The 17,910-nt window shown below is 39.2% G+C and overlaps 1 protein-coding gene across 1 annotated transcript in view; it reads right to left on the reverse strand.

Annotated features, from left to right (window-relative positions):
- rptor (regulatory associated protein of MTOR, complex 1) overlaps nucleotides 1–17,910 on the reverse strand; it is a 323,903-nt gene that overhangs the window by 192,020 nt on the left and 113,973 nt on the right. Inside the window, exon 7 of the mRNA XM_041784862.1 lies at nucleotides 17,345–17,520. Coding sequence (XP_041640796.1) covers nucleotides 17,345–17,520 — 176 coding nt within the window. The remainder of the gene's footprint in view (nucleotides 1–17,344; nucleotides 17,521–17,910) is intronic.

Consider the following 17,910-nt stretch of genomic DNA (forward strand, 5'->3'; position numbering starts at 1 on the left):
GTTGCACAGGTAGCATCCTATCACAGTACCACGCTGGAATTCACTGAGCTCCTGAGAGCGACCCATTCTTTCACAAATGTTTGTAGAAACAGTCTGCATGCCTAAGTGCTTTATTTTATACACCTGTGGCCATGGAAGTGATTGGAACAGCTGCTTTCAATTATTTGGATGGATGAGTGAACATTTTTGTCAATATAGTGTAGCTTTTATTTAAAATGTAAATCATCACAAACAACTGAGTTGAGCTGAGTAGGTCAAAATCATGGTCGCAATTAAAACTAATCTAAATGTGCAAGTCTACTGTATATCACTGCATTCTTCACAGTTTACACAATGACCCGACTATTTTGGAATTGGAGTTTGTTTAAAAATGATCAGCAGTGAATCTTGGAACCTCTGTAGGCAAGGGAAGGAGGACACATTTTTTGGTCGCATGAGAAGTCTTCAAAACTGGACAGCCTTCGTTATGGTGATAAGATGTGCACTCCGAAGGATGCAATTTTCAAATTGGGACACAGCCACGGCCATAAGATGCTCCATCTTTGGTTGAACTGTGCCAAAGTGTTGTACTTCATCCTATATTTTTATTTTATCCTTTTTGTGAACAAAATCCCCTTCTCCTCTCACATTGCTCTTTCCAGGTGTTCATGGTTTCTCATCATTTTATTGAAAAAAACATATATTTGTATCTAAATCAGCTATTATCATCACTATTAATTTTCTGTTGCTGAATTTGAGCCATATATAAAAGACAGGGGCTTTTATTTTGATGTTCTGTAGCAAACATCCTGCAGATAATGAGCACAATATAACATCTTCAATTAAAAACAGTATACCCTGATGCATGCTAAATCCACTTTGCAGTTGGATATATACATATAAAGACAATTAGAACAAGAGAGTATTTGCATTACAATAGCTTCTCACCAAATTTCTCATTGTTACATAAGATTATAATGAGCTGTGTGAGCGAGCTCCTCAGCTCCAGAACAACTGCTCTTGTTTCAAAGCAACTTTTCAAATAATACATCATGATGAATGTCTTTTTCTTGATCATTTAGAAGACAAATGTGAAGACGGAGAGGGTCCCGCCTGATCAGCAGAGAAACATGCTTCATTACCGTTCTCATTTTAAATCAGCATCAAAGTATGAGACTGGAGACTTTACACTAATTAAAAGAAATTTCCTGTACATACAGGGGCGCTGACCTTGCCTTTGGCACAATTCAGGTAGAGGGAGAAAAATCCCCTGTAAAGAACTCACATTTGTAATTCTGGTTACATAATGCAGCTGAATATTAATCTGTGAATTTTAACACGCTTCCTGCAAAGAGACAGACTGTAGTGATGATGTCACCATGAGACAAACCCTGGCGCCACTCTGACAGTGAATAATGGGACAACTGTTGAGACATTTTCTGACTCACAGCTGCCTGCCTGACATTCAAATTCATCTCCTTTGGAATCTCCAGTGATCAGCAGATGTCACCTAATGACAATATTAGGTATGACACTGTTAAGTGTTTTGTTTTTCTGTTGGAACTCAATAAACAGGCAAAACAATGTGATTATGTGGAGGTGGTTTAATTTGGGGAAAAACCACAGATGTAGCAATTAGCTGGGCTGTAGCTATAATATCGTGGCACTTTCATCAGAACTTCTTTACTAGAAAAAAAAAAAAAATTGAAGAGCCACACTGGATACTTCTCTTGGCTTTTGGTGTTTTCGCAGTTTCAGATTTGATCCACTGACAACCTCCACTGTTCGCAATGGCAGCTCTTGTCTGTTGAGCTGAGGTTTCAACCAGAGCTGCACATTCTTACTACCTCTTTCACTCTAATTGGCCTGTAATCCATGTAGCAACAGAACGTTCAATCAATCACCTTCCAGGAATTTTTCTTAAGTCCTAACCTTTCCAAACGCTTTGTATGGGGGTTTCCTGAATATGAATTTAACCTTAATGGCTATATGAAACGGTCAATATGGCGTGCCAGGTTAGTCTTGGCTCAGTCTTAGAGACAAGTTAAGCAGCTCAGACACCCAGGAGAAGCTCAGAGTAAAGCCGCTGCTCCTTTGCTCAAAAAGGAGTCAGTTGAGGTGGTTTGGGCATCTAAACATGATGCCCCCTGATACTGCCATGCAGAGGTCTTTGAGAACGTCCAACTATGAGGAGACCTTCTGGCAGACCTGGAACTCACTGAAGTGACTGTGGGCGCGTCTCTCTTTTCTAAATATATAGCTTGGGTCTTTTCCATGAGTCTTAGTCCATCCCACCAGAGACTCATGGAGAGACTGGAGGAATCCAAGCGGAGGACTGAAGCCAAAAGATCGATGTTTGACAGCCCATGGAACGTCCTTCCCTCTGCAGCGTCACGTGAAGTGACGTCAGTTTATGATGACGGCTGATCGTCAGTCAGCTGTCAGGAGGCATAAACAGCTGATGTGTCTGCATAAGTTTGTACTTTAATACATTAACAGTGTTTGGTCTCAGTATGGGATCATAAAAAACCTGCATGAGGACAAACCTGCAGAATATATATAAAAAAACATTTAGACTCTTTCTACAAGCAAATGCTTTATAATAAAATCATTTATTAGCCTAACTATTCAATGTGAAGGCTAATGATCAAACCTGATGCGCACTAACGATCGGGCTGATGGAAACTTTATTGACCCAGCGGTGGATTGAAAATGTGTTTCTTACTGACAGACAGACTGCTGCTCTGTCTGACTTTAATTCTCTTCAAAATCTAATACAGGAATAACCGACTACTAAAGGAAAGATTTAGATCCAATTCTTTTGATTGTAGGAGCTTTCAACATTTTTTTGTTTGATGGTGAATCAGAGAACAAATCAAATATTTAACTCCAGACTGATTCACTCTTCAATTTGTATTTCATTACATTTATTCTCAATATTTCACAATAAATAATTATTTATTTCATATAATCATTTATCTCAAACACTGTTTAAATCCCAGCCTGTCTAATTGACTCTTTTAAATCTGTTGTTTCTATTCTCTTGAGACTCCGTTGTGCCTGTTTATCATCAGTTATAAACTCTGTTTCTCCTCCATTATTTATCTATGCTGGTGGTGTGAGGTTGCATTGATGTCCAGTGTGTAGCAGCGTCCAATCAGAGAGTGATATCCAATAAGGGGGCGTGTCTTGAGTAAAAAGATTTCCGGGAAGCCTGCTCTAATGTCTCTCTGCTCATCGGTCTTCAAAGCTCAGTCCTCAGTCTTCACCAGCTAAGGGTCTTTGGGGCGGTCTTGAAGTTGGCAGATCAGAAACAACTTCCACTTCAACAGAAGACCAAGGACTGTTAAATAAACGACTTAGGGTAAGGCCTAAATATCCCACCTTGCCTAGGAAAACCTTACAATTCCCCACAAAGAGCTAGAAAGTGTTGCACAGGAGCGGGAGATCTGGAGTGACTTGCTTGCTGCCATAAACTCTGATTAGAAGAAGAAAATGCATGGATGGATGGATGGATGGATGGATGGGGGGATGGATGGATGGACAGTAGGGCTGAATGATTTGCAAAAATAATCTAATTGTGATTTTTTCCCCCCAAATATTGCAATTTAATATGCGATCATTCTTGGGTTAATCTTATCTATTTTTCAACAAATTTAAGTAATAAGTAATTCCATAAATAAGACCATGTGTACTGAAAACAATAAAATTATTTCAGAAGCAATTAATTCATAGTAGCGTGAATCTGAGTATGGGGGTGCAAGAAGCTTTAAGCTTTAAAGGAGGTGGCTGGAGTCGGGGAGGTGAAGCTGGCTACCAGCTGAGGTATGACTTTTGTGAAGTAACGCGAGGCTTCATCAGTTTCATTTAGAATGAGCTAACTATTTTTCCTCATATTGCTTTACTTTGTTTAAGGACATTATCATTTTTATGTCACTCATTTTGATGAAGAAAAACATACATAAAAAAACAAAAAGGAGGATTTTTGTAAACCAATATAAAAAATTGACACTTGAATGTTTGCATGATGTGCATAAAACCTCTGCAAAAAATACATTTATTAAACGGGTATTTTGACCCATTTCAAGTTTAAAAAAATTGTGTAACTTAAGCAATTTTTTAAATTGCAGCAGGCCATACTGCGGTTTAATCCAATTTGCTATTAACTGCCCAGCCCTAATGGATGGACTGTTTCCGCAGTTTGAATAACCACACTAAGTTTGTCAGCCTGTTAATGGTATTGTCCATTTTATGTTAGCATTAAGCTAACCAACAAGGATGCTCCTAACTGCCCCCCCCCCCCAAGGAGAATCATGCACCAGCTGCCCTAAGCCATCTAAACATGAACTGTACTGCAGATAAGAAGTTAAAGGAGCATACCGAACAGGCAGGGACTAACAGAAAGGGGTCTGGACATCTGTTACTATTATTTAGACATCAGCGTTATTTGACAGTATAAATGGAGCGGTACCAATCATTTTCATGTGTGCACTCAGCAGTGCTTTCTTTCTCTCTCTCTATATGTAGAGGTGATTGAGTTCTTGTGGTTGGGAGGACACTCTGTGCCAGTCATTAAAACTTTGTCCTGACCCACATCTGTCAAAACCCAGATCAAGATTTCAGTCAAACCCAAATAAGGTCACTTCTCCGCCTTGTCAACACATCTATGATTTAATGGACTCTGTTATGTCATCCAATGTCATACAGAGTGACATGAACTTGACACATACAGCCACAGAAAGGATGAAAACCTAAAAAAAAAAAAAAAGTCCAGAAACACATTAAGTATTTCAGTCCACATGTGGGTAAATGTATATCAAGACATTTCAAAGTAAAACGAGAACACAAACTGGATCAGAATTGCACAATGTTGCAGAGAGGACAAAAACTAGTGCATAAGAAGTGTTCATACTTCAGGAAAAGAAGTCTAGCTGTACTGTCTTCAGTGAGTTCTCCTTAAAGGAAATCCAGTTACAACAAAAAAAGGAAGTGATGCTCTCAAACAGTCCCCTCATCTCACTTTCAGCGTTCTTTTTTTAATTGAATAAGAATGAGTATGGGCCATTTCTATCTAGTTTTAAAGAAGCTAATTAAGGATTTATGATTTGGCATGGAATCGTTGCATGCATAAGCTGCTTCCGTAACTGGCACAGAAGAGCATGTAGGAAAAAATGATGTGACGTAAGAAAACCTCTAGAGCTTTAGATTGTGCTCTCAGTGTGTACATATGAGGGGGTTTTCTGAGGTAATCCTGCCGCTGTCTCCAAATCTCCAGAAAGTAGTGTGCTAAGATATATGCAGTGTTATGTAACAGCTCGCTCTGAAGTTCACCCTACATCAAGAGACAAGAGGGGGGCAGATGAACATATCAACAGTTTTACAAGTGCTTTAAATTTCACTTATCCAAGTCAAGGCGGCAAAGAGGGTACATAGTGAAGTGTGTATTCAGACAACAAAAAAGGCCGTTTATGTGAGTGTTTTATATTAATTTTTCCAGCAATATAGGCAAGAAATGGGAGGATAGAGATGCAGCTACGTTTGCTCTGAATGAGCATAATGAGAGTGGTGTGTGTGTGTTTCTGTGTGTGTCAGGGGAGCAACTACGGAATAAAAGGAATACAAGATGTGGTCATGTGAGCCTTTGCTGCTGCATTCCCATTAAAATCTCATCAGTGTTTCTGCTCTTGAAGGTCCACAGTGTTTACAGCCCGTGCATGAAGATAATGAGATGCTACTGTACTTTGGCTCTATCATACCTGTCAAACATGAGCAGGGAGTATGACATGACTTTCATACACTCAGCAGCAATAAAAGCATATCAAGCCTGCATGCATGCATGTACAAGCATGATTACTAACATACGAGCAGAAAATCAGCATGTGGATGATGGTGTGTGATATTGAACTCGACTCTTCTCCTTAACAGTTGAATTACAGAGATGTTACTCTCTTTGATCTGCCTAACAGTGACGGGGCCCGCTGCTGAAGATATTTGTTATCTTTAAAAAAAGGAAAGACTTTTTCTTAACCTCTACATCCATATTTGCTGAAAGACTTCAGAAACATAATTTTATCTAATTGCTTATGTAGTGCTTCGACACATGAGTGCTGGATGAACCTCTTGGTCAGGATGGATGGATCCAGTGGATTTTAAAGGAGTGACAGAGCCACACACCAAACCATTTACCACATTCTAAGAATTTTCACAGTGAAGGCAAATAAAAATGCATCAGGACACAGTGTGCAAGGTTCAAGCGCGTGAGGTTTTTTCGGTTTACGGATGCAAAAGGAAAAAAAAAAAAGGGCTGGGTTGAAGGGAAGTCCCAGCCCTCTTGTGATATCACCAGCCTCAGCCATATAAGGACCGGTATGCTGCCAGTAACATGAAATTGTAACATTTGTAAATAATGTCTCTAGTAATGTAAATGTGAGTGAAGGATGACATGTCAACATAAAATTCATGGATCTTCTCCATCATAAAAGTTGCTATTGTTTTTTCAAGCTCAACATAGATTGAGCCCTAAATGATGTCTTTAAGTTGAAGCATTCAGGAATAGCAGTCTTTTTACTGTAGGTATATGACCATGGTTACCAGAGGTCCTTTATAAAAACACCTGGACTTTTCCTCATAAAAAACAGGTGTGAAATATTCATTTTCTGTTCTATCATCATCAGCTTTGAAATTGGACTGGCTATGGTTTCATGCTTTGGTCAAGTTAAGTTCTTTTCCAGCCAAGACCACTCAGCTGAAGTCACCAGGCTTCTGTTTCACAGTAAAACTCAGATGGGAAAAAAAAAACGTTTTTTTTTTTTTGACATACACAATATTGCCAAAATTATTCGCTCACCTGCCTTGACTCATGGCTGAGTTGCTGTCGTTCCCGATCCCTTCCACTTTGTTATAATACCACTGACAGCTGACTGTGGAATATTTAGGAGCGAGGAAATTTCACAACTGGACTTGTTGCACAGGTAGCATCCTATCACAGTACCATGCTGGAATTCACTGAGCTCCTGAGAGCGACCCATTCTTTCACAGACGTTTGTCTGCATGCCTAGGTGCTTGATTTTATGCACCTGTGGCCATGGAAGTGACTGGAACACCTGATTTCAATTACTAGTATTTGGATGGGTGAGTGAATACTTTTGGCAATATAGTGTATTTCTTAATACCAGCAGCTCCACATTGACAGTTTGTACCTTTCAAAAGACAACATTTTGTATGCTTGTACTCCAAATGGTTCAAACACAGTATTGAATTTATTTTAAGTAGTCTTTGGAAAGGCATTTTTTACTTCATTTACATGGATTTCTAAAAAGGTATATGTAAGAGACATCATACGTGTGGAAGAGACGACCAACATCGCACACCACAAACTAACAGATTCTGTTCACTGACAGCCAGTCTCCACTCTCACAGCTCTAAATCTCGTGTGCTCCGCCAAAACTTTTGCATAAAAAGCTACATGTGATCAGCTCCTTCTCTTGTTAATTTGATTGTGCTATGTTTAACAGGAAATATTGTATCAACAATCTATTGCCACAAATCAACAAGTTGGTCCACCTTTTCTGACATCTATCTAATTTTATGCTTCGCGTTTATTATCGTTCCCATGGCTGTTCTTGTTGTGCTTCCTCCTTTTCCCTCAGCATGCACCCTGATTGGCTATTGCCAACAATCATGCTCATGCCTACTCAGTTGTCATCTGTGTTCCACTGACAGAACAGGCTTTGTCATCATTAATATTGAACATGTTTAATATTTATGATGTGAAGTCACAGGGACTACAGTCGTCTTCTGAGCACATCAGAGAGGTGAAGATTGCTTGTAACAACCTCTTACCAGAGGAAAATCTGTCAAGGTATTATATTAGCCTAAAAAGTTAAATATTGCTATTATGGACCAACTGGTGTTTCAAGCCTGAACTACACTTAAATATCGGTGCTGGTATTGGATAAAATGTATTTATAAATTTCCCCTTAACTGCAAAAAATCTAAAATTGTGCATTCCTTGCCTGAACTATTGGACATACTAGGAATTTGTATACCCCACTCATTAACATGCTGACTACAAAGATATCCAAACTGAACTGTAAGGGCCTGCTTACCATGCACATCCCTTGCATGGACGGGAAAATTTTTGTAAACAGCAAACGTCCTTATTGAAAAATACTCGCCTCCTTGTGGACAAGACCTCAGCTTATCAATACACTGTGCAATAATCTGAGATATTTCACCAGTTGGTTTTGAACTTTGATCTGCTGATGGTGCTAGATTAAAAGAAGATTTGGATCCACTGTAAAGTATTTCATCATACAAGTATTTATCATTCTCCAATTTTATCTTAAGTTTCAACAGACTGACAGAGAAACTGAACCATCAGAATGACTGGCATTTCTGACCCTCAAGCTGCACTGCTAGCCTTTTTAAAGATATGGACTCTGAGATATCATCCTCCAGCTCTTGTCTTTTTCCCTCCTCTCCCTGTAAACCCCAGTGTCATCCCACTGCCTTCCTTCTCTATTTTCAGATGCTCGCCTCCCGCATCCCTCCCCATCAATCGCAGCAGTGGGGAAATCCCTTGAAGATGGCGCTCCATCAGTAATGATTTTCTGCTCAGCTGAGCAATGAAACGTACACATGCACTCCCTCTGCCTTGCTCACCCTAACTCTCTCTCTCCCTCTCTGTAAACCCCATCATCCAACCCTCAATGCATCTTATTAAAGTTTTAAAGCCAAGGTAAGCCGGCACATCAGTGAATCCCTCCATCCGCCCACTCTAACTCCACCCCAACTCGTCCTCTTTTTCTCACCATCTCTCTCTCTCTCTCTCTCTGGGGCAGCTTAAAATTAAAGACAGAACAGCTCGGCACGTCTTTATTTAGATGATAATACACTAACAGGTGAGACAGCAGAAACTTAGATGAGGATCAGGGGGAGGAAGGAAGAGGTGAGAGGGCTCTGCAGTGTCTTTGAAGACTTGTGAAAAGTTACAGGTCTCAGCAAAAAAAAAGAGGGCAGCTTGATGCAGAAACAGGCCAGAGCTGGTTTGTTCTAAATGGAGAGGAGGTCTCTCAAATACTTTCCTCAATCAAACTGTTATTTTCTGCTCAGTCAGACAGGAGGATATGAATGTGAGCTTGAATGGCTGGAAGTACTGTCCAGTCTTGAAACACAAAGCTCAGTCTCTGTAAATGCAGCTCTTGCTGTCTGGAGGCAGTTGTAGCTAAAAGCGACAATCCAAAAGGGAAGCAAACCAGGGACCTTCTTGCTGTGAGGCCACAGCGCTAACCCCTGCGCCGCTGTGCAGCCCTACATGAGGCATGATTGTTCTGTACTGTGGCTGGGCACCTTGCTCCTTCCTCCCCTCTCCTCACTGGCCTCCTTTAACATCAGTAATCTCACACATTCTTAGTCTGATACAGTAATGTGCTGGAATACACAGAGTTTATTTGAATATCTGCAGGGAAGAAGAAAGAGGATACAACCATGGCAACCACGCAGGTTGACATCTGAGCTACTCTGGATGTTTTTAAATTTTTCTAGACACTAACAGTGACCCTCTTCTTACTTCCACACCTACCGTGCTTCTCTGAGAATGAAATGGGCCCGGGTGCCCTGAAGTACTCTTTACCCCAGTACTTTTACAGTCCAGAAACTGTATATGTTGTGGAGACATTATTCTAAGGTTCTAGTTATCTGATACTTAAATATACTTGATATTTAACTGCCTTGGTTTTCTTGTTGACATGTCTTTTAATGCCCTTAACAATAAAAATGTTTTGCTTTTATTTCTATAAAGCACTTCAATATGCCCCACATGGTGCCCTGTACTCTGTTTTCCATTGTTTCTCTAGATTTTGGCAGCCCGCTGTAGTTTCATCTTTTCCGTCATAGTCTAATTTGCCCCACTGACATTTTCAAAAGGCCAGCTGGCAGTGGTTCTGGATGCATACCATGAGCTGGTGTTTGAGTTTGCAGCATTGAAAAACTCTGCATATGGCCTACAGTCACTCACATGGCTCTTCAGCAGAGGAAACAAAGCCTTAAAGCTTTAAAACCTTTAAAACCTTTTAGGATAAACACAGACCTTTCTCTGCACTTGTTGCTCTAAACGTAATGTCCATGTAGAACCTGTGTTTCCATGCTAGCTGAATGAACGCGCGGCCTCTGTCTCTCTGACTCTCCCACATGTGCGGACAGTGCAGTGCATTAATACTTTACTCAATAATTATTTAATGAATTCTTATTTAAAATAATAAAACATCAGTGTGAGAGAGCATGTGGTTATAAAGACAGGTTAAAGCATGAATATAAGTCAGTATTGATAATTAGCAGATATTAATCATGATAAAAACTTGTTGCACCAAAAAATTCTGTTTACTGAGACCGAGAGAAGAGGTAGTCAGTCAGAAATCCGAGCATCAGCTGAATGAAACACCCACTGAATTTAGTTTATGTTTGCATAATTCATGTTTCCTTTAGGATTCAGGGAGAATAAAGCTGCATTAAAACTTCTCTGTTTCTATTATTTGATTTATCAGAGAGCTAAATTAACAATGAGGGATGAACAGAAGTTATTAATGACTGTTTATAGCCATAGAATCAAAACTTGACACAGAAATTAAATTCACAAATAATTAAAAAGATGATTTAAAGTTTATTGTTTGTTTCACTTAGGCCAAAAATACAGTATATGATAATCTTAGCATAAGGTATAGAAAAATGTATGGAATACAGGGTGTTTCACAATTTTTTTTTGAAGATAAGTTTGAGTTAAAACATGAGACAGTCTTGTGAACTGGCAAACTTGAAGATTTTTTTGAAGTTGTTTTATTATGAACATAAAATCAAATACTCATAAAGAACGCCTGTGTTTATGTCAATGACAGTTTTAAGGAAGGAAAATACATCGTCTAAAATCTTTGGACTGATCAATTGGACTCAGCCAATCCCATCGGATTATTACATCTCTGATTTAATGACCACAAGAAAATGAAATTGTTTAAGAAAACTAAGTTTTCATAGATTTGGGCTCCTAGTTTGGCCCCCATATGCACAAAATTGATGCATTTGATTCTAAAATTTACACATTTTTCCACAGTGGAGCATGACCCCCCAGACAGTTAGGACCCCCCTAGCATAGTCTCCAAAGATCCTGTGGGAAACACTGATACAAAATGTTACTCTAGTTTTGATTCTCTCTTTTATATCTTTGGATTTCATGTTAACTTAAGACGTAATTTGGCTATCAACTCATCTGTGATATGTGGCAAAATATATATTTCACAGAGTATCCCCAGGTTCCTGGGGTAACTGCCCAACAAACAGAATTTATGAATGTAAACCTCTGAAGTCTGACCTCAACAGAAAGTATTTGTCCCCCTGCACACAGCATCCATTTTTGGAGGCAGAAGGTATTAAGGAGTAGTTCAGTCAATATTGACCAGCTTCCTTGTAGTGGCTCGTTCCCTGAAGTGGATTGTTGGTAAGAGTTATCAATATTAATGACATAATGCTGAGACCTCATTATGCTGAAGGTCATGGTGGGATGAGGATTTAGAGCAAGGAAGATAAATGAATCTCATCAATATTTCTGGCAGAAAAGAAACATTCAACGAGTAGCCAGAGACGTCCTGAAGGCAGCCTGTCACTCTCCCTTTCAAACACCAAAAATAATTGCCTCTTTGAGTTTCTGTGTTGCAAATGTGTTAAATCATCCCTGTGAGTTTTAGTTGGAGCAAAGGGAATTCATTCATTAAAATGCAGAAAATGTGCAGATAAGTAATAATTTACAGCCCCAAAGGGACAGCGCAGATGGCTACTGTAGCTTGGCAGATACTGGCGTGTATTTTCTGAATATCAGAGGACAAGAATTACATTCTCAGTAGGTGAAGACTGTGTTGTTGATCTTGAATTTGAATTATTACACACTTCACAGCCAGCCTATGAAGGAGTAGAGATTTAAAACAAATTCATTAGGGAAAAAGTCAAGATATTGTGATACAGGTTGAATAAGACAGCTAATGCTTGATAAAACTGGTCTTAGAGGTCTTAACCATTGACAGAAGTGACAAAGTGGGTTGGAGGCAACTATCTACTGAAACCGTTCAGCAGAAACACTTCTGAGTCCATAGCCATCACCCTCGAAAACTCATCAACAACATCCCCACGGGATAATTCCTCCATCTAAAAAGAAACACAGACAAGGAGTTTGAATGAAAGGCAGTGGAGCTAAATGAGTGTGCAGAGCAGAGGCAACAAAGAGGAAGTCATCTGAGCGGCTGATCAGTAGGCAGTGCACTCAGACGGATTCCACCTCCTCATCAAAACTCAGCACTCCTTCCAACCTAACGCCCCTGTTTCTCAAAAGAAATCTCCCCCAATGCTGGTCACATCAAACGCACCATGATAAAGCAGTTTACATATTTAATTTGGAACAGAAAGTGACCCGGCCCTGAAACAGATTTGTGAACAACCTCCCCTCATCTCCTACGTGAGAGCGTGCTCCCTCAGGGTCAGACTGGTTCATACAGATTATAGATTTAGTGGAAGTTAAAAGTTATCAAACGTGACTGTGCAAAAATGTTTTAATCAGCATTTAATTTAAACTAAGTTTTCTATCAATACATATACTCATGTCAGTTATTTGTTCTGTAGGATTTCAAAATATCTGGAGGAAAAGAAGTAAAAAGACTGCAGTGGGTAAATTGGGTGTTGCTACATAAGGTGAATAACATTTGTTAACAACTGTCAGTTTCTGCCTTTAAGGAGGAAAATGTCACCCATGCTGGATATTCCAGTCAGCTGTAAGTGATATTATTAGAAGGTGGAAGTGTTTAGGAACAACAGAAACTCAGCCATGATGCAGGAAACCATGTAAAAACACAGAGCAGAGTCAATGACTTCTAAGTTGCATGGTGCATAAAGTCTCCAACTCTCTGCTGATTCCATAGCTAAAGAGTTTCAAACTTCCCCTGGCACTTATATAAGCACAAAAACAACAGTGACAGGAGCATTGTGGAATGGGTTTTCATGTAAAGCCCCACATCACCAAGTCCAATGCCAAGTGTTGGATGGAGTGGTGTAAAGCACATTAACACTGGACTGTGGAGCAGTGGAAACACGTTCTGTGGCAAGATGAATCACACATCTCTGTTTGGCAGTCAAATGAGCAAGTCTGGGTTTGGTGTGTGCCAGGAGAATGTTACGTGCCAGTGAAGGGCAATCATAATGCTTCAGCATACCAAGACATCTTGAACTATGCTACCCATTAGAGACAGCTTTTTCTATTACAACATGACTGTGTCCCAGTGCACAAAGCAAGGAGCGACTGTAGACATGTCAGTACATGACTTTTATCATTTTTGAAAAGAAAACAATTCAATGCTGTTCTTTGTTCTTGTTTTAACAAAGAAATGCCGTCAAGTTCTGATAAAACTGGTGCTTTAGCAGCATTCACGCTAATGTCTTCCGCCATAATTGCACCAGCCTCTTCTTGCTGCTTGCTTACGTCATGACTCCGCCGCACCTGAAAGTATTGTCGCTGATTGGTCCTGTCACTTTCTAACCGGGCCCAAACTGTTCAAATGGAAACTATGCAAGATGGATTCGCCAGTTAGAAACACAGAAACGGGTGAGTCCATCTGCTTTGCAAGGTTAATCAAGTAATGCATTACTAAAAGAAGTAACTCATTAGTTGTCTGCAATGTAATTTTTTGGGGGGTAGAAAAGTGGAGAAGATTAATGTGTTTAAAAAAAAATGCTGAATAAATACATCAGCCAGCTGCATAGGAATTCAACTTTTAAATGCAGTCAAGTTTACTTCTTGATTTATTAATGGTTGATTGACTTTAAAATCAGTGAATATTTTCAGAACATTTTAGAAAAGGCTAAGACAGCCTTCAAAGTAGTTTTTTGTTTCTATCCAGTAGCCACAGTTTTCAGTCCACACTAAACAAAAGAGGTTTGCTAACTGTCTCTACTTGTGACAGCCTCATTTCCTCTAATCAGCTCTCAGTCCTGTCAGACAGAGAGCCTGTACACACAGGATGGAGAAAAAAATGCACCTACATGTTAACGTAGACCAAGCATGTGTGTGTCTTCTTCTTGCATTCCGAGGTGATGCAATCACCTTTGCCTGGGTGTGCAAGTCTCATACCCTCAGTGTGTCCCATACACAGCTGACTGACTGATGCAACCTGCGAGTTCGTGTAGTTCAGCTGGAGGCTCCGTCAGCACAGTCCTCTGAATGATGCATCATGCTGCATTTACATCAGGACACTGTATCAGCCAAGACTCCTAAATTGCCTGAATATCTTTCTCCTATTTTACTCAAGCTGCCTCTGCAGGGATCATCAACCTCACATTGCTGTGGATAATGTCGCCGTACATTTTTCATCATAGCTGAATATTTCTCATCAGAGCTGAATACTGAGCAGTGTCGGAGCTCAGAGGAATGTTTGCTCTCTGCACAGGGCACATCATTGTGTCCTCAGAGTGTCCGAGCAGTGATCCAACGTGCCACTGACAGACTTTACAAATTAATGACTGACACAATGTCTTCTCCATTGTAAGGAGGCACTGCTGAGAAAAAAAAGCATTACCCAGCTGAAAAAAATTCCACCATCTTGGCTAAAAACATCTAGAAACACCGAGGCATTAAAAGGATTTAACTTTCATGAGCAGAAAAGTTACTCAACTTCTTGAAAATTGGAAATCTTGCGACACTTCTGCCCTTCTGAGAAAGACCAGAACAGTGTTTAATGTGACACCTGCTGTTTTTAAACCTGTTTAAAAGCTCATTCAGATAAATCACTGCTTAAAAAGATAACAGATAGCTGATAAATCTAATACAAGGCAGGAATTTGGGAAACACACTAAGGGAATTTCTGGATGTCTCAGATTTTAATGCATAAACTGTGCTAAGGCATGCTGCACACTTTCTAAAATCAAATGTAAGAGTTTTCGGATCATTTTTAAAGACCTGGTTAAAGCGGATTTAAACACAGTTTTGCACTGTGTAATTCATACTGTATATTGTTTCTGCTGGTCTCCCCTTTGGCAGAGTAAAACATTTTGAAGCACCCCTTATCATACAAAGCAACATACACATTATTAAGCAAATGACATTTTTCTCTTATTTTCCAAAATATTTATGCAAATGACATTCAGAATATTTTTCAAGTCATCAGCCATTAGAGCATAATTCAAATGTTTTTGAACAAGGTGATATCAAAGAAGGGCTCCTATGTTAACATGTAACTTTGCCTGTTAAGATGTTTTTGATTGAAATAGCTTTTGATTTCAGTAAATATGACCTCCTAATGCTGCAAATTAAACAAATGACCATTTTCAGTTCTTTACAACCAAAAATATATTTAAACTCTGTCGTGCTTAATGATGTGGAACAGTGCATTTTGGGGTTTTTAGTTAAAAAAAAATTAACAGTTATCATTATGAAGTTTGTTCAAAAACATTTGAATTATGCTCTAATGGCTGATGACTTGAAAAATACTCTGACTGTCATTTGCATGAATATTTTATCATTGGTTTATAATGTGGAAAGCGGTGTATAAATGAACATCAAAATACACAGAAAAGCCAATCCCACACGTGTGGGATGTGGCAAAGGTGAGACGAGACTCTTGACTTTGTTTTAGTTGTTTGGCTGTTTGGTGTAGATTCATCATTAGTCCTACATTTACCTGAAAGGGCTCTCACAAATTCAGTGTTCTTTGCTTCCATTTGGCCTTGCTCAGCAACCCCTGCCATCATTTCAGGCCCCCTAGGGGCCCGTCTTGTTAGTGCATTGCATGTCTTGTTCATCTTTAAGCTAAATTTCCTTGACTTTTGATTTACCATGTTCCTCTCTCTTCTGTTCATAGTTTGTGAACCTGTACATAAATGCTATGAACTGTCACGTGAAGTAACCTATCCTAGATAGAAAAGTCCAACAACAACTACCTTTATCTTTTTCAATCAATATTTCTTTGACCTTTATGAAAAGGGTGAAGTAAAGGTGGGAATAGAGGATAGGAAAAACAGATCATGTGATAAGGAAATCTAACTGCACTCACATTGGACGATCTGGGAAAAATTCTTGATATTTTTCCCCCAGTATTGGGACTGTTTTATATGCAATTATTTTTTAAGTTCCTCATTGATACATAAATGTATGTAGGCTTAACAATTGTGAACAATTATCTAATCGCAATTATTTTGATTTATTGCGAACTGGAAATCAGTGGTTGATTTGATGGCTTTCTTGTTTTTATAAGACAAACATGCAAAAAAAGGTAGGTAGTATTTTTTACAAAATATTCTAGAAAAAAAATCACACTTGAATGTCTGCATTATGTGTAGAGCATAACATCTCTGCCTCAAAAAATGTACTAAATTGGTATTTCGAAACACGTTTGGTCAGAGAAATATTGCACTTTTGCACCTTTTGAAAGTTGCAGAAGGACATATTGCGATTTGATCTAAATTTCATTTAATTTCCCAGCAAGAAAAAAGCTTATGTATCACCCGGAGCGTTGTTTCGAGCAGCAAAAAAAAAAAAAGGTTAAAACATCAGTGACGGTTAAGAGCTTTTATCAAAATGAGGCAGCTTTTCTCTGCTGTGACAGTGTGAACATCTGGAACAGCTGAAAGGGTTTATATCTCTTAATCTGAACTTTCTGAGAAGTAAGTTTGATTAGATAAATGAGATTTGATTCCTTATATTTAGCCACTGTAATTGTGTAATTAAGTCATCCTATTTTTTTCACTTCATCTTTAATCTTCTCTGCTTTTTAGCTCATAATTATTAAAGTTTCCACTGGTTTTGTCTGGCTTTCAGTGCTTTGTTAATATGAGAAGCAATATGAACTGAAAATAAACACACTCCATTGTTACAGATAAATACCTTCTTGATTTTACTGTCTTTATATGATGAGAAACTTGAATATTCTTTCTTTCTTTCTTTCTTATGATCCCCATTAGCACTAGCAAAAGCACTGGCTATTCTTCCTCGGGTCCACACACTCCATCACATTACTGTAATAAGTCATTATCATATCAGAGATAGCTGCCCACCTCCTCTCAGACATACCAACATAATTCAAAAAATTAATGGAATAAAAATTACTGTTTATGTGAAAATGAAATTACCACAGTCACTCTGATTATTTTTTTCAATAAAGGGTCAACAGGTGTGTCACTGTGTCAAAGAATTATGGGTCATGTTTTGGTCTCTCCTTTGGAGAGAAGGCATAACTAAAAAGGGCTAGATCTTAAAAATCCAGTTCAAGACTTTTAAAAGATCCAAAGGAACCCTTTGTGTATGTGAAAGAAAAGACAGAAAGTGTGACTGAAACAGTACCATCTGAGGGCGATCTTGATGGGCGTAGTGAGGCAGGAGGTAAACAGGTCAGCTGGGAGGTCAGGGTTCATGGGCAGCAGCTCGCTGGCCTCACAGGCAGCCAGCTGGATGCAGTTCTTCATGGAGGGAGGCAGAGGCATCTGGGCAAGCGGGTGGCTGGGGTTGATAGCTGCCACCTGAAGAGATTAAACATGAGTTATTTTTCATTAATTAGACTGTGATCACCACCTGAACCAAATTTGAAAATATAGCTAAAAATTTTGCAGTGATTAAAAAAACAACAATGAGCTATTTGAAACTGCACCCACCATGGAAATTCATCTCAGCACAAATCTGGGTTTCAGACTCAAAACACTGAATTATTGAATGCTCCACAACCTGACCCACTGTCTGGGGAAATGAATGACAGAGGTGCAGAAAGAGAAAAGGAGCAGGGTGGCTGACAACCTGACTCTAAAAAGAAGGAGCTTGTTTATGGTTGGTGTTTGTGGCTGTCACAGCAGATAGAATGATGTGCAACAGACACTTACAGTGCTTAACAAATTTATTAGACCACCTGTCATATT

This window comes from Cheilinus undulatus, linkage group 4, assembly GCF_018320785.1.
Source record: "Cheilinus undulatus linkage group 4, ASM1832078v1, whole genome shotgun sequence".
NCBI classification, from domain to species: domain Eukaryota; kingdom Metazoa; phylum Chordata; class Actinopteri; order Labriformes; family Labridae; genus Cheilinus; species Cheilinus undulatus.